This window comes from Tamandua tetradactyla, chromosome 17 (genome assembly GCF_023851605.1).
Source record: "Tamandua tetradactyla isolate mTamTet1 chromosome 17, mTamTet1.pri, whole genome shotgun sequence".
Taxonomy (NCBI): domain Eukaryota; kingdom Metazoa; phylum Chordata; class Mammalia; order Pilosa; family Myrmecophagidae; genus Tamandua; species Tamandua tetradactyla.
The window spans coordinates 908,209-932,902 of NC_135343.1; the positions used below are offsets into that span (position 1 = coordinate 908,209).

General features: G+C 43.7%; 1 protein-coding gene across 1 annotated transcript in view; it reads right to left on the reverse strand.

Annotated features, from left to right (window-relative positions):
- Positions 1-24,694, reverse strand: part of TMEM87B (transmembrane protein 87B) — an 81,919-nt gene that overhangs the window by 44,935 nt on the left and 12,290 nt on the right. The window contains exons 9-12 of the mRNA XM_077135130.1: positions 5,719-5,810; positions 3,727-3,861; positions 1,271-1,324; positions 316-406 (exon numbers count right to left, since the gene is read on the reverse strand). Coding sequence (XP_076991245.1) covers positions 316-406; positions 1,271-1,324; positions 3,727-3,861; positions 5,719-5,810 — 372 coding nt within the window. The remainder of the gene's footprint in view (positions 1-315; positions 407-1,270; positions 1,325-3,726; positions 3,862-5,718; positions 5,811-24,694) is intronic.

Genomic DNA, 24,694 nt, shown 5'->3' on the forward strand with positions numbered 1-24,694 from the left:
TTCAAACACAATTAAGACGCTGCCTGCCATTTCTATACGTTAAACAATTTAAAGTCTGAATGGACAGAAGATCTTATATCCACTATGAGGCTTGAAATTCAACAAATTCACCTTAAATGACAGAATAAAATTTTCATATATTTTTAAAGAAATAAATATTGGAGTTAAAACAAGCCGTGCCCTAAATAAAAGTGTGATGAACAGAAATTCATTTTTGAACAATATGTTTTTAACAAAGAATATAGTTTCAGGCCAATAACAAAACTACACAATGGGTAAATGCAGACAACAAGCATGCGTGCAGCTTAACTATACCGTTCAAATTCCAGCTTGCATCTGCTTTTTCTGTTTTGATGGAAACAATAAAGATATGAAACCCATCCCTCTGTGTTCTGGCCACAACATCCTGAAACAGAAAAAAAATCTTACGGTTATTTTTTACACTGTCATGTAAGAGAGCAAAATAACTACTCGCCACAAACACATGTTAAAACTAGACTGGACAAGGTCACATTTTAAAAACAAACAGCAAAACAGACGGTGGCCGACGGGGGCAGGAGAGAAAGGGGTGGGAGGAGCTTTCCCCCCTCTTCAGAGCGTACTCCCGTCACATTTCTGCAGGACCCTGGTGTCACCGTCCTGTGTTTCACTGAATGTCACCTCTGCAGGATCTTTTCTAGGCTCACGCTCCTCGTTTTCTTATGTGCCATTAGCAAGCACCTAGTTCTCCCTCAGGGTGTCAGAGGCCGAGTGGGGAGGAGGCGCTGTGCCGGCGGCAGACGGGCCCATGCCCGGGCAGTGAGCTGCCCGCTGCACTGCCCAGTCCGCAGAGACGGCGCCCAGTGGAGGCCTGCAGGGTGGCCTCTGCCGGCTGGAGCCCCTCGCAGCACTGAGGAGAGCCGAGGCCCGGGGCTGGTGGTGGGAAGCCCACCCCAGCGGTGCCACTGCCCAGCCCCCAGGCTCCTTCCTGCTCCTTCTGCCCTCCACGCCAACACCTCTCGCGGGGACGCTTTCTGAAAAGCGGAACTTTACTGTCTAAAGAAAAGAAAGGCTGCACCGGCCTTAGACGACAACTTCGAAAGAAAAATTTTAAACAGACAGAACTAAATACACACAAAATTCACACAGACATTCTTTTTCTTTTCCAATTCTAATGGTCTTATTTTCATTATCCTCCAGGCAGCGGTCGGTCAGATTTTCCCAATCCTACCTCAGCATAGGGAAGCAGGATTTGAGTTTGTTTGATCTGAATACAACTAAAATGACTTACTATTGATCCTTCCTGGTTCGAAACGTTTCTGATATTTGATATCAGTTCTTTACCCTGAAAAAAAGAGCAAAATAATTTCATTTTATACTGCAGCATTTCTATAGGGAAAAACAACTTTAACAATAAAGAAAAAATAAGTTTAAAAAAATAAACTGAAAGCTGAATGTGAGAGTTCAAATCTCACTGCATTCCAAAGACAAGAAACAAAATCTTGCTTTTTAAAAATTACTTCCTTCATCGGGATTGGGGGAGGGTGCCAGGGTAACAGGACACCCGAGGACCAGCCTCCAAGGCGGCGCCCAGCTTCCCGGGCTGGCTGCAGTTCACAGGGCCTGCTCGGTGCCTGAGATTCCCTGGCACTTACGACGTGACTCCTCTTCTCTGTTTACTGTACTTCAGCACAAATTTCAAAAATAAATCCTTTAAAGTTTTCACTAAAGACATTTCATTTCAGAACTCAAAGAAAAGAGAATAAATTAAGACAGCCAATACACTACTACCCAGGGTGACTGCTGTTAACAGGCAGAATATAACCTTCTACGCTTTTTTCTAATAATAATTGAAAATGAGTGGAAGCAAATCTATTTTAAAACAATTTTTCCATTAGTCCAGTACTGTGATCCCCTCCTGTCTACATGCCGCCTGTGATTTCCAATGACAGCACCATCTGACCCGCACGGCAGCAGCACGATTTAGGCACTCGGCTAAGGGTGTGCTTTGAAATACTCATAGTCTTTAGACTAAAGAATGTCTGTGCAGCAAAACCTCTAGTATTATTTCTTTTAAATAGTGGGGTTTGTTAACTGAACACAACAGGCAAGACGCATGGATTAACATAAGGAGCACATAAAGCATGTACAGAAAAGTTGTACAGTTTTGCTGCGAGACAATCAAGCAATCTTGACAGATGGAGATGGAGAGCAGCGTCACCATCCCAGCTGGGGAGACCCGAGGGTCTGACTGCCAACCCACTGCCCGTCAGACACAGAACACCACGAGGGGTGCAGGGGGTGGAGCGTTCGCCTGCGTGTAAGAGACCCGGGTTCGACTCCCTGCCCAAGCACCCAGAAAGAAAAAAGGCAACAAAAAGAACACTCTTCCACCAGAACCCCCGGAGGGTCTTTCTCTCTCTTTTTTTCAAAGCATGGGCAGGCACTGGGAATCGTACCCAGGTCTCGGGCACGGCTGGTGAGAACGCCGCCACTGCGTCCCCATCGCCCGCCCTCCGGAGGGTCTTTTAATATAACGAACACGGTAACGTTAACGTTCACGTGGAAGAATAAGGATGTCTGGAGAAAGAACGAGGCGGCTTGCCTTGTGGATGTCAAAGCAAACTGACAGCGGCAAGCGCAGCAGAATGGACAGCTGAGCCCGTGGTCGGGGGAGGCAGGACGAGATCTGCACAAGTCTTCGAGGAGGCAGAAGGCACCCAGCAGCCTTGGAGGGAGAGCAGCCCGCGAACCTGCCCCAGAGTGCACCTGCGCGCGGACGAGCAGCGGACCTCGGGGCTGAGCTGAGAGAAGAAGTTGCTGAGGCCGTGCAGGACCCTACAGGCCACTGTGGGGTCTTGGGGCCCAGGCAAGGGAAGTCACAGGGACACCAGCTCGAACGCCCTGGAAACCACCAGGGCAGAGGTGGCAGCACCTCAGACCAGGATGGACTGAGTGTGACAACAGACCCAAAAGGGTTTCCTGCTGCACTGAGTGTGAAAAGAAGGGAGTCAAAGGTAACCCCAAAGTTTCTGGCCTGAGCAACTGTGGGACGAGAGTTACCATCAGTCAAAGTGGGACAGGCTCTCCTTGAGCAGGTTTGGGAGACAGGAGCTCTGCTCTGGATGTGCTGGCTTTAGGTGTCTGTCGGACTCTCAACTGGGGGTCTCCATCTGGAAGCACCAGAGACTAGATGAGACCAGCAAAGGAAGGAATTTAAGTCGGAAAGAGGAAAACTCCAAAAAGGAAGCTTGGCATTCCAACATTACGAGACAAGGAGAAGAAACAACCAGAATGGGAGCGGGGAAGCCAGATGAGGCCCAGCCACGCGGCTGAGCGTTAAGGAGGGAGGGTCAGTGTCCAGTGCTGCTGACAAGTCAAGGGTGACGAGGGCTGAGGGCAGCACCCTGGGTCTCACACACAAAGGCCACTGGTGTGGGGCCAGAGCTGGTCTACAGAATGAGGGGCAGGAGCCTGGCTGGGGTGGGCACTGGAGGGGAAGAGGAAGGGAAAACAGCGCTCATTAGCCGTCTTTCAAGGTTTTGCTGCAAAAGGGCACAAAGAAGTGGGACGATGGTGCAGTACCTTCCTGGTGTGACCGACCGCACTGCAGAAGTACATTCCCCAAAGCTTAACAAATTCAGCACCTTTCATTATCAAAACACTGTCTAAATAGAATTTAAGTTGACATTGGTATTCACAGGGAATAAAACAAGCTACTTTAACGTGGCAGGAGACCACACTCACGTTCAGTGACGGGAACACTTGTGTGTCACTACTGCAATCCAGGTTTTCAATTTTCGTTGTCCAACACTCAATATTCTTGAAATAATGACCGCAAAAGTCTTCATCAGCCCTGAGTTTGTGCTTTTGTGCCAGCTCCTACCCAAGGTAAAACTGCATGTTACAATTTATTTCTAACTTCTTATCCAGGAAAACAAATAGAGCTTATAATTGAATAACAGCACTCATTTTGAATACTTAAAAATATGCAGAACAAAATACCAGAGAGTCACACAAAGCTGAAGCATCACCTTCCAATAAGACAAATGGTTACGATATCATCATGAGGAAACAGGGCTATTTCTATTTTACCTCGTTTATAAGAGATTTTATTGAGAATGAAAGTCACATTTGACTCGTAGGACAGTAAACCAAACACTGATAAAAACCTGCAGCAAGAGAAAGGCAACGTGAGGGCAAGGGGCCGGCGCTCGGCCAGGACCTGAGTCCCCACCCGAGAGCCACGGGACAAGCCCCAGCCTAGGGGTGCCCAGGGCGTCAGGAGGTCATCTCATCCCGCTGGCCTACGCTAGGTAATGGGAGCCCAACAGGTAAGAACCGCACCGATTACAGCCTGCGCAGCTAGTGAGGGCCACAAGTCCATATTTACGTGGCCCAGTCGGCCGGCTGGTGGGTCAGGAGAAGAAAAGGCAAGTCTGTCCTGATAGTAAAATGCAAATAAATGGAGAAGAAAATAGGGACTTAGGAAATCATCATTTAGCAACCATCATAGTAATAGCTGATTCACAGGACAAGAACCACAAGATGTCAAAACAAGTGGGCGAAGGTTTGATGGAAAATACAGGATATGAACACAGCCTCAAAAGTATCTCCTCACGATTTGTTACTAACGATGATGAGAAAGTAGTAACTTTTCAGTGCAGAAACCCTCAAACCCCTCTTAACCAGCGGAACAAAGTTGACGTCTCCACAAGTGGGACAAAATGAAAAAGTGTGTAATCGCAACCTAGCCATGAGCAAAACATTAGAAATTCAAGCTGAGGGACAGTTTGCAAAAAAAAAGGATTCTATGCTTAAAAAGTAAAAAAGAAGCCTACAAGATCATTAAAAGATTAAAAGGAACATAAAAAAATAAAAAGCATGAAAAACTTGTTACAAAGGACATATTGGGACAACCGGTGAAATCGTAATAAGGTCTGTACATTAGATAACAGATTAAATCAAATGTTAAATTTCCAGAATTTGGTAACTCTGTGTAATCTATGTGAATGAACATCCTTATTCTCAGGTAACATACACTGATGCATTTAGCGTGAAAGGGTAAAACACTTAGGGATAACATAAAAAAAGAGTATTCAGAAATAAATCTCTCATTCCACATGGAAAGATGACACAGATAAAAATAAGGAACTACACACATTATTCAAGGCAGAGCGCCAAGACTGAGAGAAGCTAGAAAGGAAGCAGAGACCAGCACAACCATGAGAATCAGGGCCGGACGGGCCACGCCCATGAGGGCCGGTCCCAGTGGGGAGGGGCTGCTCTGGGGCGGCTTGGGGCAGCTTGGGACAGGGCCCCCGCCAGGTGCTCCTTTCCTCTGAGTCTCGGGACATCCGCCCCCACTCACCAAATCGACGTGGACTCACTGGAGGTCCGTGTTCTCTATTGCTAACTTAATGAATGAAGTGAAACTTCAAAAGTTATTTCTAAAATTAAATTGAATTTCACTTGTACGGACACACTGTTCCTTTATCAATGACTTCTACATGTCTGCTTTAAATACCTACTAATATTTTTCCTAAAATTCTCAGAAGGAAATTAAAAGGCCAGTATTCTTCCAAAAAGCAGATACATTGCTTTAAGTCCCCAAACAGAGCAGTGACATTTCTAAATGTCTTCACTACTAGCATCCTCACCTGGTAAGTAAATAAATCTTTACACTTGTAATTGTTATTTCATAGCTTTACATACATTTAAGATTTGTGTTTTACTTACTTCCAGCTCAGAATGTTCATTGTGACAGGTATGATACTTCAAATGCCACTCTATGGTAAACTTCACAGGCCCAGAACAATGGAAAGAATTAACTGTTTAGAAAAACAAAGTCTCACTTTATATTAATAATAAATTAACTGTAGTGTAAATACATTTACTGTAGTGTAAATTTAAGGCTTCAAGAATACAATTTAAAGTAGGCTACTTAAATAAAATAATGAGTAAACTATTACTCTCCCCAAAAAGGACACTGCAAAATAAGACAGATAAATGAATTAAATTAAATCATTAAGGCTAATCACAGGCTGCTATAACAGCATTCATTTCTATCTATACGTTAAGTCCAATGTTAAAGTCAACTGAGGGGCACCCCCAGTGCTAAGGCACGTGAACGCGCGCTTCACTCACTGCCCACTCAGGCTATCCTCAGCGAGCACTGCCCTGTGCAAGGAGGGGATGATCAGCAACAACAGTAACCAGGGAAACCCCCGTCTTTGACACAAGTGGTAGTGTTTGGGGGGGCTGACAATTAGGCAGAACAAGGGCCCGAGCAGAGGCTGAGGACAGGGCGGTGGGCAGTGAACAGTCCGGAAGAGCACGGGGAAGGGGTGTGGGCTCCCAAGGCTGAGGCCGCGTCCTGAGGAAGAGCTGGGGTCGGCCCACGAAGACGGGGGGGCAGCAATTACAGAGGCCTGAGCAAGGCCACCGGAAAACAGGGTCTGCCATGGCTGGGCACAGGCTGGAGAAAGGAGGAAGAGGCGAAGGTGAAGAAGGGTCTGGGGACAATTCATGAGTGACCTCAACTTTACTCTGAGTGCTGCTGCACGATTAGACACACCAGAAGGGGTAAGTCAAGAGGCAGAGAAGTCACTGTCAGAAGGCTCCCCAGGGTGGCAGCTGGCCTTCCCCAAAGCACGTCATCAGCAAAGAAGAAACCACAGCGCCTCTTGTAACCCAGCCTCAGAAGCAACACGCCATCTGCCCCGCTCTCTGGGCCACACAGACCAACAGTCTAGCATCAGAGGAAACAACAGGGACAGGTTGCCGGGGTCATTGCAGAGGCTGGTGACCCCACTGAGGGAACCCAACAGAGCCCAAAGACAAAGCTCAAGGCTCCGAGGCCAGCAGAATTTAGGGGCAGAGTATCCAAGAAGCAGACAGAGCACCGGGACCCCACTGGTCTCTGGCTGAATACTCATCCTCTCACACACAGGGAGACGCCCGCAATTCCGAAAGCTCCCAGAGGGGAGGGAACCATCTGTATGCTCACCAACCTAAGAGGACAGGACTCACCTGCGAAAGAATGTAAAATTCAGCCTCACAGGCACTCAAGAATGTAAAAGTCACAATATCCACAATACAAACAAAAAAATTACTAGATATATAAAGCAGGGAAATCGGCCTAACCATGATATAAGTGAGTCAAAAAGCAAATCCAGAAATGGGAAAGATGATGCAATCAGCAGACAGGAATGGGGAAGCAGGTGCTATAAATGAGTCCCAAATGCTCTACGATGTAGAGGAAAACATGAACATACTGGAGAAAGAGAAAAAGATACTAAAAAAGAACCAAACTACAAGAGATTAAAAAAATACCCTGAAATTAAAAATTCACTGGAAGGGGTTAATAGCAAATTACATATTGCAGAAGAAAACATCGGTGAACTTGAAGGCAGAGCAATAGAAATATCCAAAATGAAGCACAGCAAGAAAAGAGGCTGAAAAAACTTAATAGAGCCTTAGGGACCCGTGAGATGCATCAAGCGGGCTAACATGTGCAGATGGGTCCTAGGAGAGAAGAGAGAGAAGGGAATAGAAAAACCATCTGAGGTAAAAACAGCCCAAAATTTCCAAATGTGTTAAAAACTAAAATACACAATTCAAGGAGCTCAATGAACCCAAAATGGGTAAATATAAAGAAAGACAAACCAAGAACCATCAATTGAGAGAAATCTTCGAAGCAGCCAGAGGGAAGCAGGAACACTATGTACAGAGTAACAGACAACACCTGTGCTGGTTTGAAAGGACGTATGCCCCCTAAGAAAAGCCATGTTTTGATATAAATCCCATTTCATAAAGGTAGAATAATCCCTATTCAATACTGTATATTTGAAACTGTAATGAGATCATCTCCCTGGTTGATGTGATATAGTCAAGAGTGGTTGTTAAACTGGATTAGGGGATGACATGTCTCCATCCATTTGGGTGGGTCTTGATTGGTTTATTGGAGTCTTATAAAAGAGGAAACATTTTGGAGAAAGAGATTCAGAGAGAGTAGAACGATGTAGCCATGAGATGAAGAGAGTCCACAAGCCAGCAACCTTTGAAGATGAAGAAGGAAAATGCCTCCCGGGGAGCTTCATGAAACAGGAAGCCAGGAGAGAAAGCTAGCAGATGACGCTGTGTTCGCCATTTGCCCTTCCAGCCAAGGGAGAAGCCCTGACTGTGTTCGCCATGTGCCATCTCACTTGAGAGAGAAACCCTGAACTTCATCGGCGTTCTTGAACCAAGGTATCTTTCCCTGGATGCCTTTGATTGGACATTTCTATAGATTTGTAATTGGGACATTTTCTCGGCCTTGGAACTGTGAATAGCAGCTCATTAAATTCCCCTTGTTAAAAAACATTCCGTTTCTGGTATATTGCACTCTGGCAGCTAGCAAACTCAAACACCACCTAAAGACGTCTCCTAAACAGAAGCTAAACCGGCCAGAAGACATCTCTAAAAGGCGGGAAGAAAAACAACTGCCAACGTAAACCTCTGTTCTCGAAGAACATCTTTTAAAAATGGAAGGCAAAATAAAGGCTTTGTAAGACAAGCAAAAGCTGAAAGACTATGCCTGCAGCAAACCTACACTACAAAGAACTGTTAAAAGTTTTTCAGGCACAAAGAAAATGACAATTATACAGAAAGCTGGATCTTCACAAAGCATGAAGAGCAATGTGAGACCGAGTGCAGGGAGCTGAGGAATTCGGTACGTGCCCCAGGGCAGCGAGCAAACCGCCAGGAGCTGCAGGAACAACGGTGGGGGACATCAGTGACCGGACACGGCACACACCAGTCTGGAACAGGTGGACCGGCTGAGACCCACACTGCAGGCTGTGGCGCCGGTGCCCCCGCCCCCTGGTCCCCGAGTCTGGACACAGAAGCCACTAGAAGCCAGGAAGAGTAAACACTCAAGGACCTGGGAGTTTTCACCCCAACAGGGAGGGGGCGGGGCTTACAGTAAAAAACAAACGATAGGCTTTTTGAGTGGACAGAATAAAATACTGGAAAAGGGCTGGGCCCCACGTCGAGGGGGCACAAATCACCTGGGGACACAGGGAGCCAGGTACCAACTCCAGCTCTTGGACGGCAAAACCAGGAGGCTGGGGTCCTGCTCTGAAAGGCTTCCTCCGTCTAGTTTTGCTTTTTAATTCTTAACGGCTCATCAGAAAGAACCGCCAGGAGGATCAGGCCGCAGCCCTGCCCCCACAGGGGTGGAATCCAGGCAGGTCTGGGAGACAAAGGACACAGGTGAATGGGGACCGTTGACTTTTTACTTAGGCCGGACTGTGTGTTGTGTGAATAAAACTGTTACCAAATAAGCAGAGAAACAAGTGCTAGAGGAAATACGGAGAGAAAGCTTCACCTGTTCACTGTTGGCAGGAAAACGAGAGGTGCGGCCCCTTGGAGGGCCGTGTGCTGGCTCCCCAGGAGGCTAGGGGGGGGCTGCCATAGGATCCCCAAACCCCGTTGCTCAGTGTGTACCTGGAGGGCTGAGTGGAGACAGGAATGGACATCTGCACACGGGTTGTGTGGCTGCAGTGTCTGTGACACGCAATGGATGGAGGTGGCCTAAGGGCATAGCAACTGAGGAATGGATGGGGAAAAAGTGGTGTATACATACACTGGTCTACCGCACGGGTGTGAGAAAGAACGAAGTTGTGAGGCGTGCAACAGAACCCTTGAGGACAGTATGCTCAAAGAAATTTCACCAAAAAAACCACAAAACAAATATTACCATACCTCAGTCATATGGACTAACAATATACAAACTTGGAGAACTGAAGTCGAGAGCGTGGGCTATCAGGATGGGGCCTGTTTTAAAGGTTCCTAAATTGCAAGCTAGTCACATCTATTCGGGAGCTGTAAGTACCATGATTTCTAGGTTCTGAGATGCTGAGCTCTTCATGCACAACCTGGGAGCTCCCGGAACTTCAGGGTCTGCGTGACACTGAGGCTGCGAGGCAGGGCGCCGAAGCTGTGACAGTGAGCAGTCCCCACTCAGCAACTGCCAAAAAGCTGAAAAGTGACCAGACTTCAACCTGAGGCATGAATGAAGCTGACCCGGACAGGACTAAGGCAGATCAGAACAGAGGGTGAAAGGATGATACGGACTATAGACTTAAAACTTCAACTTCTGGGTGAGACCAAAGGAAGAAATTTTATTTGGTACAAAACTTATAATTTTGGTACCACATGATCTAATTTAATTTTTATAGTCCATTTATTTGAACACCATAAGGACATGGCATCTTGAACAGGGCATGAGATCTTGTTGTCTGTGCAGGCAGGTGTCATGCCCCACACATCCCAGAGGAAAAAAGTACTTGCAAAGTGCCCTTGGGGGACTGGGGAGAAAGGAGAAAATATTAAACTTACCCATCTGGGGAATTCCTAAAATTCTCACAAGCAGTGGGGAGAAATTGAGCCCTTAATCTTGGGGTTCACCCCTATGAAAATCATTCCTGCAAAGGAGAGGCTAAGCCTACTCATAATTATGCCTGAGAACCACCCCCAGAGAACCTTTTGCTTCTCTCTCTCTCTCTCTCTCTCTCTCTCTCTCATGGGATGGAGAAAGCCGTCTTGACCAAAAGGGGGAAGAGGGAGATGAGACAAAATAAAGTCTCAGTGGCTGAGAGATTTCAGAGTCAAGAGGTTGGCTTGGAGGTTATTTTTACGCATTATACAGATATTCCTTTTAGTTTGTGGTATACTGGCATCGCTACAGGAAAGAAAGTGGCACTGTTGAACGGCATTCCAGTAGCCTTGATTCTTGAACACAACTGTAAAACTGTACAGCTTTCACAATGTGACCATGTGACTGTGAAAGCCTTCTGGTTGATGCTTCTTTTGTCCAGGATGTGGACAGACAAGTAAAAAAGGACAAAAAATAAACAAATAACGGGGGGGATAAGAAGTAAAAAAAAAAAAAAAAAAATTGGGTAGATGGTAATACCATCGGTCAATGAGAGAGAGGGGTAAGTGGCATGGGGTAGATGGGTTTTGTCTTTTTTCTCTTTATTTCTCTTTCTGGAGTGATGCAAATGTTCTAAAAATGATCATGATGGTGAATACACAACTATGTGATGATACTGTGAGTCACTGATAGTATACGTTGGATGGATTGTATGTTTGTGAAGCTATCTCAATTAAAAATACATATTTTTTTCAAATGTAGAGTATCAGAAATGTTGAATATGTTGATAAATAAAAGACTTCATTCTCATTTAAAATTTTTTTGTAAAAGATATTCGATGGGTTGTAGACAAAACAGTAAAGCACTTTAAGATTTATAATATATATAGAAGTAAACCATACGACAACTAGCAGAGAATGGGAGTGAGGAAAGGAGGTACGATGCTGTAAGGTTCATATATTGCATGTGAAATGGTGTAATATTTGAAGATAAACTGTAAGGTGCTTACTATAAACTTTAATTCAACCAAGAGCAACAACAAAAATCATACCTAAGTTTGTATGTTGGTATGTTTAATAAAAAAAAAAAAAATACCTAAGTAGTATAGCTAATTAGTCACTAGTACTGATAAATGAAAACCTAAAAAACCACACAATTACCTCAGAGAAAAACTGGAAAAAAAAAAAAAACAACCAGGAATAATGGATGAGAGAAATAGAAAACAACGGGCAGAATAGTTGGTGGAAGTCAAACTGACAATCACACCACTACGAAGGGCCTGTGTACTCTGCACAAAAGGTAAAGGTTGTCACGCTGGATAAAAAGCAAGTCCAACTATACCCTGACTACAAGAAACCCCCTTTAATATAGAAATCTGATAGGGCACTACTTAGCAATAAAACATCAACTCATCAGGGAAACTAACAGTCCTAAATGGGTATGTACCTAAAAACAGAACTTCAAATAGAGGAAGCAAAAGTTGACGGAACTAAAAGGAAAAGTGGGGAAATCCACTAATCACAGACAGAGATTACATCACTGCTCTTTAATACCTGGAAACGAATCAACAGAAAACACACGCTGACAGAGAAGACACACCACCACGAACACGCTGCCTCCCAGAGCGCTGCACAGCACTCCGCCAACAACCATGGACACAGATGCTTCCCACGCTGGTGCTGAGCTCTCACCAAGGAAATACAATCTGGACCTAAAGAGTCCAAATATAATTTGAAAACCTGAAATAATACAAAGTGTGTTTTCTGATCACAATGGAATTAAATGAGGAACAAACAAAAAAACTACTGGAAAATCCTAAAATACCTGAGAATAAAACCTAAATAACCAGTGGATCAAAGAAGAAATCACATTGAACTCAATGAGAATGAACACACAATGTTTTAAAATTCATGAGATATGGCTAAGAGTTCTCAGAGGGAAACATAGCTTTAGATACATTAATATTAGAGAAAAGATCTAAAATCAACATTCCATTTTAAGAAGCCAGAATAAGAGAAAATTAAACCAAAACAGGTATAAGTGAAAGGAACTGATAAAAGTAGAAATAAATCAAACCAAAGGCAGTGAAAGAACAAGGGAAAATCATGAAACCAAGGATTACAAAAATTAATAAATCTGATCAAAAGATGATCCGGAGAAAAAGAGAAGATACAAATTTCCAATACCAGAAATTAAAGAAGGAATATCACTAGAAATCTGAGACACTGAAAGGATAAGGGAATACTGTGAACTTCATAACTACTTGGATGATACGGACTAATTCAGAGTGAGACGTCTATTACCAAAACTGACTCAAGAAGAAACAGAGCATCTAAGTAGCTCTACAGCAACTGAAGAAATTGAATAAATAATTTAAAAATCTTTCTTCAAAGAAAATTCCAGAGCCAGGTGGCTTCATTTGTAAATTCTTTCAAACTTCTAAGGAAGAAATAATACCAATAGACTAGGAAATACTTCCCGACTATTTTTATGAGATCAGAATTACCCTGATACTGCAACCAGACTAAGACTGTATAAGAAACCTTGCAAGCAAAATTCCTCATTAACACAGACACAATAATTCTTAGCAAAATACTAAGAGAACAAAATTCAGCAATACGTAAAAATAATATATTATTACCAAGTCAGGTTTATCCCAGGAATGCAAGGTAGATTTAAATTAAGAAATCAATGTAATTCACCATATTAAAAGAATAAATGAAATAAATCATTTGATCATCAGAATATATATAAAAAATCACTTGAAAAAGAAACTTGTTACCCAATTATTATAAACGCTCTCAGCAAATCAGAATAAGGGATTAAAGGGCACCTATGACATAGCCACAGCTAACATCCAAGTATCAATTCTCCCCAGACTGATCTATAAATTCAATTTCATCCTAATCATGATACAAGCAGGACAACCCAACAACAAAAAGACACATAACCCATTTTAAATACGGGCTGTACTGGGAGTGCGAGGGTTAGTTCAGGGGTAGAATTCTCACCTGCCACAGGGAAGACCCAGGTTCGATTCCCAGCCCATGCACTTTCCAAACAAACAAAAACAGACAAACAACATTCAACAAATGGTGCTGCAATAAGGGGACACTCACATGGAAAAATAACGAAATGTGACCCCCGCCATACGGCACACACGAAAAAATAAAGGGCTACAATAGCCAGGGTTCTTTAGGTACAGAGAGCTGACAGGAGACGTGTGTGTGCTGTAAATACGAGATATTTTTATAGAAATTGCTCACATGACTGTGAGGAGGGCAATTCCAAATTCCACAGGGCAGGCTGCGAGCTGGGAACTTCGGGAAGGTTTTCAATTAAGTCCCAGGAGAAGCTGGCTGGGTGCAGCAGAGACGGAAGTGCTTTCTTCTGACTGCTGAAATCATTTCACCTCTTAAAGCTTTGGACGATGCTTCCTCATCGCTGAGGACGCGTTCCTTCGTTGACTGTAGGTGCAATCAGCCATAGATGCGTTCAACCTACTGACCACTGAAGTCCACAAAATGTCCTCACGCGCCCCACAGAGTGTCGGTGCCAGAGCCTCACCCTCCAGCCTCTGGGATGTCATACAAGAAACGAAGAGAAACTGCAACCCTGGAAACGTGGGGACCCCAGACCCTAGCTTCCTTTAACAAGACTGACAGGAGGGCAAAGACAAAGGCGAAGTAGACGGAGGAAAGAAGAGGAGCAGAAGCATGTCCCACTCCAGACATGTCCAGGGAGACCTTAGACGTGTGTGCCGCCCAAAGGACAAAGCACCTTCATTTGTGGCCAAACATACAGATTTACTAGATAGGACCCTCAGCCTCCTCCCGGCACGTATTCCCGGCACACCCTGTCTGGTACCTGCGCTCCGCCCAGCCCACGGAGCGGACGTGTGCTGAAGCACTCACGTCCCCTCACAAGGCCACACCCTGGGCAGCGTCTCGGAGTCACGCTCGGGTTGGGTGTGCGGCCTCGTTCCCATGCCCAGTGCTTCCGGGCTACCCTGGTGGGTGTCACCTCCCCAGGGAGCTGACCAGAAGGAACCAAGAAAATTAATTTGACAGATGCTGGAATAAAGACGGATCCTCGATACCATAAACATAAGTAACATAGACACAAAGGGATGGCCAGTTAATTTAGAAGCCCCAGGACATCAGAATTCTTTTTCTCACAGCAGAGGAAGGGCCATTCAACATGCAGACGTCCAGAAGGTGAGGGTGAGCCTTCACTCCTGGAAGAAAAGAGGGCGCTGGCGGCTCTGGGGCGGCATGGCACGGCGGACACCTGGGCATGCGAGATGAGGCCAGGCGGCCCCTCTCTGCTGTGGACAACGGCAGCAGTCACAAGACCACAAGGCTTCCAGCACGAGGCAAGTGGGACGGCTGCCTCCAGAGCAAGGTCCTCCAACCCTCACGTCACAGGACAGGGCAGCTGGGATAGACGGGGTAACAGCCCTAACGTTTGCAGGGTGGCTCTGAACGCAGGTGGCGGTCACCAGCCTGTGCCCCGCTGCCGCCAGGCTGGGGAGGCAGCTGCCCGTGAGGGTGACCGCGGGCTCAAGGATGTGCTCCTAAAACCCCATCGTCGGGAGCAGAGCTACTGGCACGAAACGCTGGCTGGGCCGGTTGGGGTGTCACCGATGCGAGGCCCGGCTGCCCCACGCCTGCCTGCGTGAGGCACAGGAGGTGTCACACTGGGGGTAGCGGGCCTGAGCAACTGCACACACGCCTTCACCCACAGCCTCAACGCTTCCTTTCTTCTCACACACAGACGTGACCCTCATGTGCAAATCATTAGGACAAAATCGAAGGCCTTGGGTGTCCTGGCAGCCTCACAGGGAGGGACAGGTGCTGCAATAAGCCTGAAGGCTGCACCTACAAACCTGGTGATCTGATGACATCACCAGAGGGCTAGAACTTGTGAAAAACCCAATCAGTGCACTAGACACTGGCTCCACCGCCTTCGGCACATCTGAGTTATTTAGACGGCTTCCTAAGGAATAGAATCTGGTTCCACTCAGTATTAGAAGCAGGACTAATGACGTTACTACTACTAGCTGCAAACACACTCATCTCTAAAACATGGCTTTGTCTCTTATCCCAGCCCCGCCATAGCCAAAATATGGGAGAAGCCTTCATACTCCAGAAAAAACCTCCAGTTGCAGAATATGCACAGCTGCACTCTGAGAAGTTCCATGCTCACAACCCTTTCAGCCTGAGCACGGACTGTCCAGCTACCCTCAAGATTGGGGAGACCGCGCCCCGGGCCGACTAGGAAATTCGGTCGGGCGCTCTCCCGTGCTGCGGTGGCCGGCGACCCTCCCCGCGTTCGGACCCCCGGGCCGGCTGGCACTCTTCCAAGACGCTTCGGCTGGCGAACCTCCCCCACGGCGAGAGCTTTCCAAAGTTAAAGGACCCACAGCAACTTTCACTGGTGGAACCGGTGGACAAACGTGTGCCACGAGCGCCACCTACTGGGCAGGATAAGAAAAACAGAACCCAGAGATTTCACAGAAAAATCTTTCAACCTGTGGGGTCGAACACCCAGGGAAATCTGACTAAATGCCCAGACGCCAGCAGAAGATAACGGATCACGCTCAGAAAATTGAAAATATGGCCCAGTCAAAGGAACAAACCAAAAGTTCAAATGAGATACAGGAGCTGAGACAACTAATGCTGAATATATGAACAGAAATGGAAAACCTCTTCAAAAACGAAATCGATAAATTGAGGGAGGACATGAAGAAGACATGGGCTGAACAAAAAGAAGAAATAGAAAAACTGAAAAAACAAATCACAGAACTTATGGGAGTGAAGGATAAAGTAGCAAACATAGAAAAAATAATGGATAGCTACAATGATAGATTTAAAGAGACAGAAGATAGAATTAGTGATTTGGAGGATGGAACATCTGAATTCCAAAAAGAAACAGAAACTATCCGGAAAAGAATGGAAAAATTTGAGCAGGGTATCAGGGAACTCAACGACAATATGAACCGCACAAATACACGTGTTGTGGGTGTCCCAGAAGGAGAAGAGAAGGGAAAAGGAGGAGAAAAACTAATGGAACAAATTATCACTGAAAATTTCCCAACTCTTATGAAAGACCTAAAATTACAGATCCAAGAAGTGCAGTGCACCCCAAAGAGATTAGACCCAAATAGGTGTTTCCCAAGACACTTACTAGTTAGAATGTCAGAGGTCAAAGAGAAAGAGAGGATCTTGAAAGCAGTGAGAGAGAAGCAATCCGTCACATACAAGGGAAACCCAATAAGACTATGTGTAGATTTCTCAGCAGAAACCATGGAAGCTAGAAGACGGTGGGATAATATATTTAAGTTACTAAAAGAGAAAAACTGCCAACCAAGACTCCTATATCCAGCAAAATTGTCCTTCAAAAATGAGGGAGAAATTAAAACATTCTCAGACAAAAAGTCACTGAGAGAATTTGTGACCAAGAGACCAGCTCTGCAAGAAATACTAAAGGGAGCACTAGAGTCAGACACATAAAGACAGAAGAGAGAGGTATGGAGAAGAGTGTAGAAAGAAGGAAAGTCAGATATGATATATATAATACAAAAGGCAAAATGGTAGAGGAAAATATTATCCAAACAGTAATAACTCTAAATGATAATGGACTGAATTCCCAAATCAAAAGACATAGACTGGCAGAATGGATTAAAAAACAGGATCCTTCTATATGCTGTCTACAGGAAACACATCTTAGACCCAAAGATAAACATAGGTTGAAAGTGAAAGGTTGGGAAAAGATATTTCATGCAAATAACAACCAGAAAATAGCAGGAGTGGCTATACTAATATCCAACAAATTAGACTTCAAATGTAAAACAGTTAAAAGAGACAAAGAAAGACACTATCTACTAATAAAAGGAACAATTAAACAAGAAGACATAACAATCATAAATATTTACACACCGAACCAGAATGCCCCAAAATACATGAGGGTACACTGCAAACACTGAAAAGGGAAATAGACACATGTACCATAATAGTTGGAGACTTCAATTCACCACTCTCATCAATGGACAGAACATCTAGACAGAGGATCAATAAAGAAATAGAGAATCTGAATATTACTATAAATGAGCTAGACTTAACAGACATTTATAGGACATTACATCCCACAACAGCAGGATACACCTTTTTCTCAAGTGCTCATGGATCATTCTCAAAGATAGACCATATGCTGGGTCACAAAGCAAGTCTTAACAAATTTAAAAAGATTGAAATCTTACACAACACTTTCTCGGATCATAAAGGAATGAAGTTGGAAATCAATAATAGGCGGAGTGCCAGAAAATTCACAAATACGTGGAGGCTCAACAACAGACTCTTAAACAACAAGTGGGTCAAAGAAGAAATTGCAAGAGAAATTAGTAAATACCTCGAGGCAAATGAAAATGAAAACATAACATATCAAAACTTATGGGACGCAGCAAAGGCAGTGCTAAGAGGGAAATTTATTGCCCTAAATGCCTATATCAGAAAAGAAGAAAAGGCAAAAATGCAGGAATTAACTGTCCACTTGGAAGAACTGGAGAAAGAACAGCAAACTAATCCCAAAGCAAGCAAAAGGAAAGAAATAACAAAGATTAGAGCAGAAATAAATGAAATTGAAAACATGAAAACAATAGAGAAAATCAATAAGACCAGAAGTTGGTTCTATGAGAAAATCAATAAGATTGATGGGCCCTTAGCAAGACTGACAAAAAGAAGAAGAGAAAGGATGCAAATAAATAAGATCAGAAATGGAAGAGGAGACATAACTACTGACCTCACAGAAATAAAGGAGGTAATAACAGGATACTATGAACAACTTTACGCTAATAAATACAACAATTTAGAGGAAATGGACAGGTTCCTGGAAAGACATGAACAACCAACTTTGACTCAAGAAGACATAGATGACCTCAACAAACCAATCACAAGTAAAGAAATTGAATCAGTCATTCAAAAGCTTCCTAAAAAGAAAAGTCCAGGACCAGACGGCTTCACATCTGAATTCTATCAAACATTCCAGAAAGAATTAGTACCAACTCTCCTCAAACTCTTCAAAAGAATCGAAGCGGAGGGAAAACTACCTAATTCATTCTATGAAGCCAACATCACCCTCATACCAAAACCAGGCAAAGATATCACAAAAAAAGAAAACTACAGACCAATCTCTCTAATGAATATAGATGCAAAAATTCTCAATAAAATTCTAGCAAATCGTATCCAACAACACATTAAAAGAATTATACATCATGACCAAGTAGGATTCATCCCAGGTATGCAAGGATGGTTCAACATAAGAAAATCAATCAATGTAATACACCATATCAACAAATCAAAGCAGAAAAATCACATGATCATCTCAATTGATGCAGAGAAGGCATTTGACAAGATTCAACATCCTTTCCTGTTGAAAACACTTCAAAAGATAGGAATACAAGGGAACTTCCTTAAAATGATAGAGGGAATATATGAAAAACCCACAGCTAATATCATCCTCAATGGGGAAAAATTGAAAACTTTCCCCCTATGATCAGGAACAAGACAAGGATGTCCACTATCACCACTATTATTCAACATTGTGTTGGAGGTTCTAGCCAGAGCAATTAGACAAGAAAAAGAAATACAAGGCATCAAAATTGGAAAGGAAGAAGTAAAACTATCACTGTTTGCAGACGATATGATACTGTACGTCGAAAACCCGGAAAAATCCACAACAAAACTACTAGAGCTAATAAATGAGTACAGCAAAGTAGCAGGTTACAAGATCAACATTCAAAAATCTGTAGCATTTCTATACACTAGTAATGAACAAGCTGAGGGGGAAATCAAGAAACGAATCCCATTTACAATTGCAACCAAAAGAATAAAATACCTAGGAATAAATTTAACCAAAGAGACAAAAAACCTATACAAAGAAAACTACAAAAAACTGTTAAAAGAAATCACAGAAGACCCAAATAGATGGAAGGGCATACCGTGTTCATGGATTGGAAGACTAAATATAGTTAAGATGTCAATCCTACCTAAATTGATTTACAGATTCAATGCAATACCAATCAAAATCCCAACAACTTATTTTTCAGAATTAGAAAAACCAATAAGCAAATTTATCTGGAAGGGCAGGGTGCCCCAAATTGCTAAAAACAACTTGAGGAAAAAAAACGAAGTTGGAGGTCTCGCGCTGCCGGACTTTAAGGCATATTATGAAGCCACAGTGGTCAAAACAACATGGTATTGGCATAAAGATAGATATATCGACCAATGGAATCGAATAGAGTGCTCAGATATAGACCCTCTCATCTATGGACATTTGATCTTTGATAAGGCAGTTAAGCCTACTCACCTGGGACAGAACAGTCTCTTCAATAAATGGTGCCTAGAGAACTGGATATCCATATGTAAAAGAATGAAAGAAGACCCATATCTCACACCTTATACAAAAGTTAACTCAAAATGAATCAAAGATCTAAACATTAGGTCTAAGGCCATAAAACAGTTAGAGGAAAATGTAGGGAGATATCTTATGAATCTTACAACTGGAGGCGGTTTTATGGACCTTAAACCTAAAGCAAGAGCACTGAAGAAAGAAATAAATAAATGGGAGCTCCTCAAAATTAAACACTTTTGTGCATCAAAGAACTTCATCAAGAAAGTAGAAAGACAGCCTACACAATGGGAGACAATATTTGGAAATGACATATCAGATAAAGGTCTAGTATCCAGAATTTATAAAGAGATTGTTCAACTCAACAACAAAAAGACAGCCAACCCAATTACAAAATGGGAAAAAGACTTGAACAGACACCTACCAGAAGAGGAAATATGCATGGCCAAGAGGCACATGAAGAGATGCTCAATGTCCCTGGCCATTAGAGAAATGCAAATCAAAACCACAATGAGATATCATCTCACACCCACCAGAATGGCCATTATCAACAAAACAGAAAATGACAAGTGCTGGAGAGGATGCGGAGAAAGAGGCACACTTATCCACTGTTGGTGGGAATGTCAAATGGTGCAACCACTGTGGAAGGCAGTTTGGCGGTTCCTCAAAAAGCTGAATATAGAATTGCCATACGACCCAGCAATACCATTGCTAGGTATCTACTCAAAGGACTTAAGGGCAAAGACACAAACGGACATTTGCACACCAATGTTTATAGCAGCGTTATTTACAATTGCAAAGAGATGGAAACAGCCAAAATGTCCATCAACAGAAGAATCGCTAAACAAACTGTGGTATATACATACGATGGAATATTATGCAGCTTTAAGACAAGATAAACTTATGAAGCATGTAATAACATGGATGGACCTAGAGAATATTATGCTGAGTGAGTCAAGCCAAAAACTAAAGGACAAATACTGTATGGTCCCACTGATGTGAACGGACATTCGAGAATAAATGTGGAATATGTCATTGGTAACAGAGTCCAGCAGGAGTTAGAAACAGGGTAAGATAATGGGTAATTGGAGCTGAAGGGATACAGACTGTGCAACAGGACTAGATACAAAAACTCAAAAACGGACAGCACAATAATACCTAATTGTAAAGTAATCATGTTAAAACACTGAATGAAGCTGCATCTGAGCTATAGGGTTTTTTTTGTTTTTTTTTTACTATTATTACTACTTTTATTTCTTTTCTCTATATTAACATTCTATATCTTTTTCTGTTGTGTTGCTAGTTCCTCTAAACTGATGCAAATGTACTAAGAAACGATGATCATGCATCTATGTGATGATGTTAAGAATTACTGATTGCATATGTAGAATGGTATGATTTCTAAATGTTGTGTTAATTTCTTTTTTTTTTTCCCGTTAATAAAAAAAAAAAAGATTGGGGAGACGTCAAATGACAGAGAGGAGTTGTAACTGAGAAGTTAGGAATTAAAAAATGATTGTGATGATTAAATCATTATACAGATGTTTCCTTTTACTTTCTAAGTATATTAAATTAGCCAGGAGGAAATACCTGAAAGATTGTCAAGTGTACTCTAGGACTTTGACCTTTGATCATTGTAAAACTTTCATCTTGCATCCTTGTGACTGCAGGAACCTTGTGACTACCCCTCACTTGTACGCAGTTACCCGGTTTTTCAACTTCAGAGTCTGGTTATCCCTAAAGGCAGCCCTTATGTTCATTAACGAAGGTCCTGAGTCAGCCCAGAGCTAGTGCACCCCAAGTCCAAAGTCATCTTGATGACCGAGATGATCAAGCCTGGGTCTCCCCAGAGTGGGCCCTCCTTACACAGGCAGCAGTGGAGACTCCGGCCTAGCATCACCCACACCTCATTATGACATTAAAAATCACACCTATCGTCATGTTAAGGCTGCATTTTCTTACATGTATTCTGTGACTAAGAATGTACTCAATCTCCACATGATCAATAATCAAATCACCTGTTTACGAAAAAAAAAAAAAAAGTCCTCACAGTAACACTTAGGCCAGTGCTTGCCTGACCAGACCTGGCCTGGTCAATCAACTGGCCGAGCTGAGTCATGAACTCACGACATCACAGTCTGCCCCTTGTCAACTCGAAGTCATATACGTGACCTCTAACCACACTCGATCTCTAAATAAAAACAATTACAGTCACATTTTTGTCTATCAATACTCAACTGTCCTCATATAACTGGAAACACACTAACTCTTCCTAGAACAGAGTGCAAGTCATTAGGTAATACTTACTCATACACTTTATACTTCACAACTTAAATACTAGGACATAAAGATAATATAGTTTATGCCATATGTTAAGGGGATAAGGAAGAAAACAAATATATTTGTTTCATGTACAAACACAAACATACTCATAACAAAATAGGAAGGAAATATTCATCCATCACAGTCCTGATTTCCGTGACTCATCGCGTGGTTGTGGTTCATATTTATCACTCCCTTCTTCCACTACCCATCCCACGTTCCCTTCAGCCTCGGCGGGCACCGCAGCTGGCCGTGGTTCTCCTCCTGGTGGGGTGACCCAAACCTTCATTCCTGGAGCTTCTGGGCCTGCTGATTCAGGGGCATGAGCAGCCCCAGGTGGTCAGGTGGCAGTCCCACCTTCCAGTCCAGTGGAATCATTGTTGCGTCTCCTGATAGGAGCACTTCTTTTGGAACTGAGACCTGTAGACCAGCAGAGCCTAAGGTCACAGGGACAGGAAGCAAAAATCCTCTGAGCGGATCACATGGGGTGACAGTGAGGGGTGCCACTCCCACTTCCAGCCCTTGGTTCCTGGACCCGTGGATCCTGGTATGGGGGAAATGGACGCTCCTTCAGCTTGTACATGGCCTCCCGGAGAACACTGCCCAGCCCTGCACGGTACTGCCACCTAGTCGGCACCATAACTGGGTCTTCAAAGGGCTATTCAACCATTCTATCAACCCAGCTGTCTCTGGACGACGGGAACATGGTAAGATCAGAGAATTCCATGAGTATGTGCCCATTCCTGCACTTTACTTGCTGGGAAGAGGGTTCCCTGAACAGAAGCAATGCTGTGGGGAACACCATGTGGAGAAGCCTGCAAGCTGGAAGAGGAGACGATGGTTTCTGATGAATTCCCCAGGAGAACTCAGCTGGCTGAAGGAGAGATGGAAATTCTCTCTTCTGACTGTGAAATCATCTCTTCTTCTTTTAAAACCATCAACCAATTGGATGAGATGTTTCTCATTACTGAAGACAATTTCCTCAGTTGATTGTAAATGTAAGCAACCATAATGTCAATCAACTTATTGATGATTTAAGTCCACAAAATGCCCTTACAGTAAGTCAGGCTAGTGCTAGCTTGACCAGACAACCAGATACCATAACCTGGCCAAGGTGACACATGAACTTCACCATCACATGGACAAAAAGGACTTGAACAGACATTTCTCCAAAGAAGATATACAAATGGCCAATAAGCACATGCAAAAATGCTTAACATTATTAGCCATTAGGGAAATGCCCAAGATCCCTCAACACCAGATGAGCCCTCACTCTGAAATGGTCCACCCAATCCACATCCCTTCATTTCACTCTGTCCAGCTCCTGGCACACAGGGCAGCAGAGCAGGAAGGCACGGCTACGTGCTGCCACCCACCAGCCTGCAGCACAGCTGCAACGCCGTCCACAGTGCCAGGGGCGCAACCAGCTTTCGCCGGGCTGGACCCTCATTTTTTAATGTTTTTAACCCCAATCCCCTTCTGTTGCTCCTTTCCTTCTTTATATCTGTCAACATCACTGTTCTTGAGTCTCATCTACTCTTAGGCTAATCTCAACCACATGTATTGGATTTTTAAAACCAAATTCTATTTCTGTGCTTCAGTGCCTCAAATTACTTTTCCCACACATAAGCTTTCTGTCCGTACCAGTCTGAAATTCTCTTAAACCCAAGTTGTCTAGACTTTGAGGCATGAATTCATTAAATGTGTCAGCTACCAAAACTTTTTCCTCGCCCACGGTGGACCTTGGTTTCCTCTGACGGAGCTCTTCGTCCTCTCCTCTGTTCTGTGAAGCCATGGGCTGCTCTGAACCAGCTCTACTTCCAGCCGAGGGCTGCTCTCTCCTCAGGACAGACCCACATGGTGCAGAATCTCCCAGACAGACGGCCAGGGCCTGGCGAGAGGACAAGGGGTGTGCGAGCCCAGAGCAGCCCACGTGCATGCACAAAGAAAAAGTGCTGTTTATCCCAAGAAGAAACTAACCCTGCAACACCTTTGCAAGCTGAGTTCCTGGAGACAGTAAGAAGAGAAGTGAGCGGGGCCCGGGGCCCAGGTGAGCTCATGAGCAGGATGGAAGAGGCTCCGGCCCTAGGCCATGGTCACCCTAGGCAACCGAGGAGAGGTGGGTCTCCACATGGCACTGCAGGCCCAGCGGGACACTCCTGGAAGTCAGGGGCCTTTGCTTCTAACTATGCCACATATACATTAGGAAATTTCCAGGGCAAAGGGATTTATCGCAATTGTGACATTTCACATATTCATCTATCTACTTTTAAAATCTGAAACGCAGAGTCAAATTCCACACAAGTTAAATCTCTTTTGCTTAAATCTACTTATTAAACTTTCATTGTAACTGTTAAAGACTGATTCATATTATATTTTCTGAGGAATGATCGTAAAAATCCATTCTTGCAAATAACCAAGCCTTGACCTAAATGAAGAAAACCTGAAAATGTTAGAAGTACTTGAAAACACTTGCTTAGTTTAATACATATATAATAACAGTTTACACTAACGCGGCAATGTGTCACCCACATATTAGTTTATAATGTTATGTTAGTATTACAT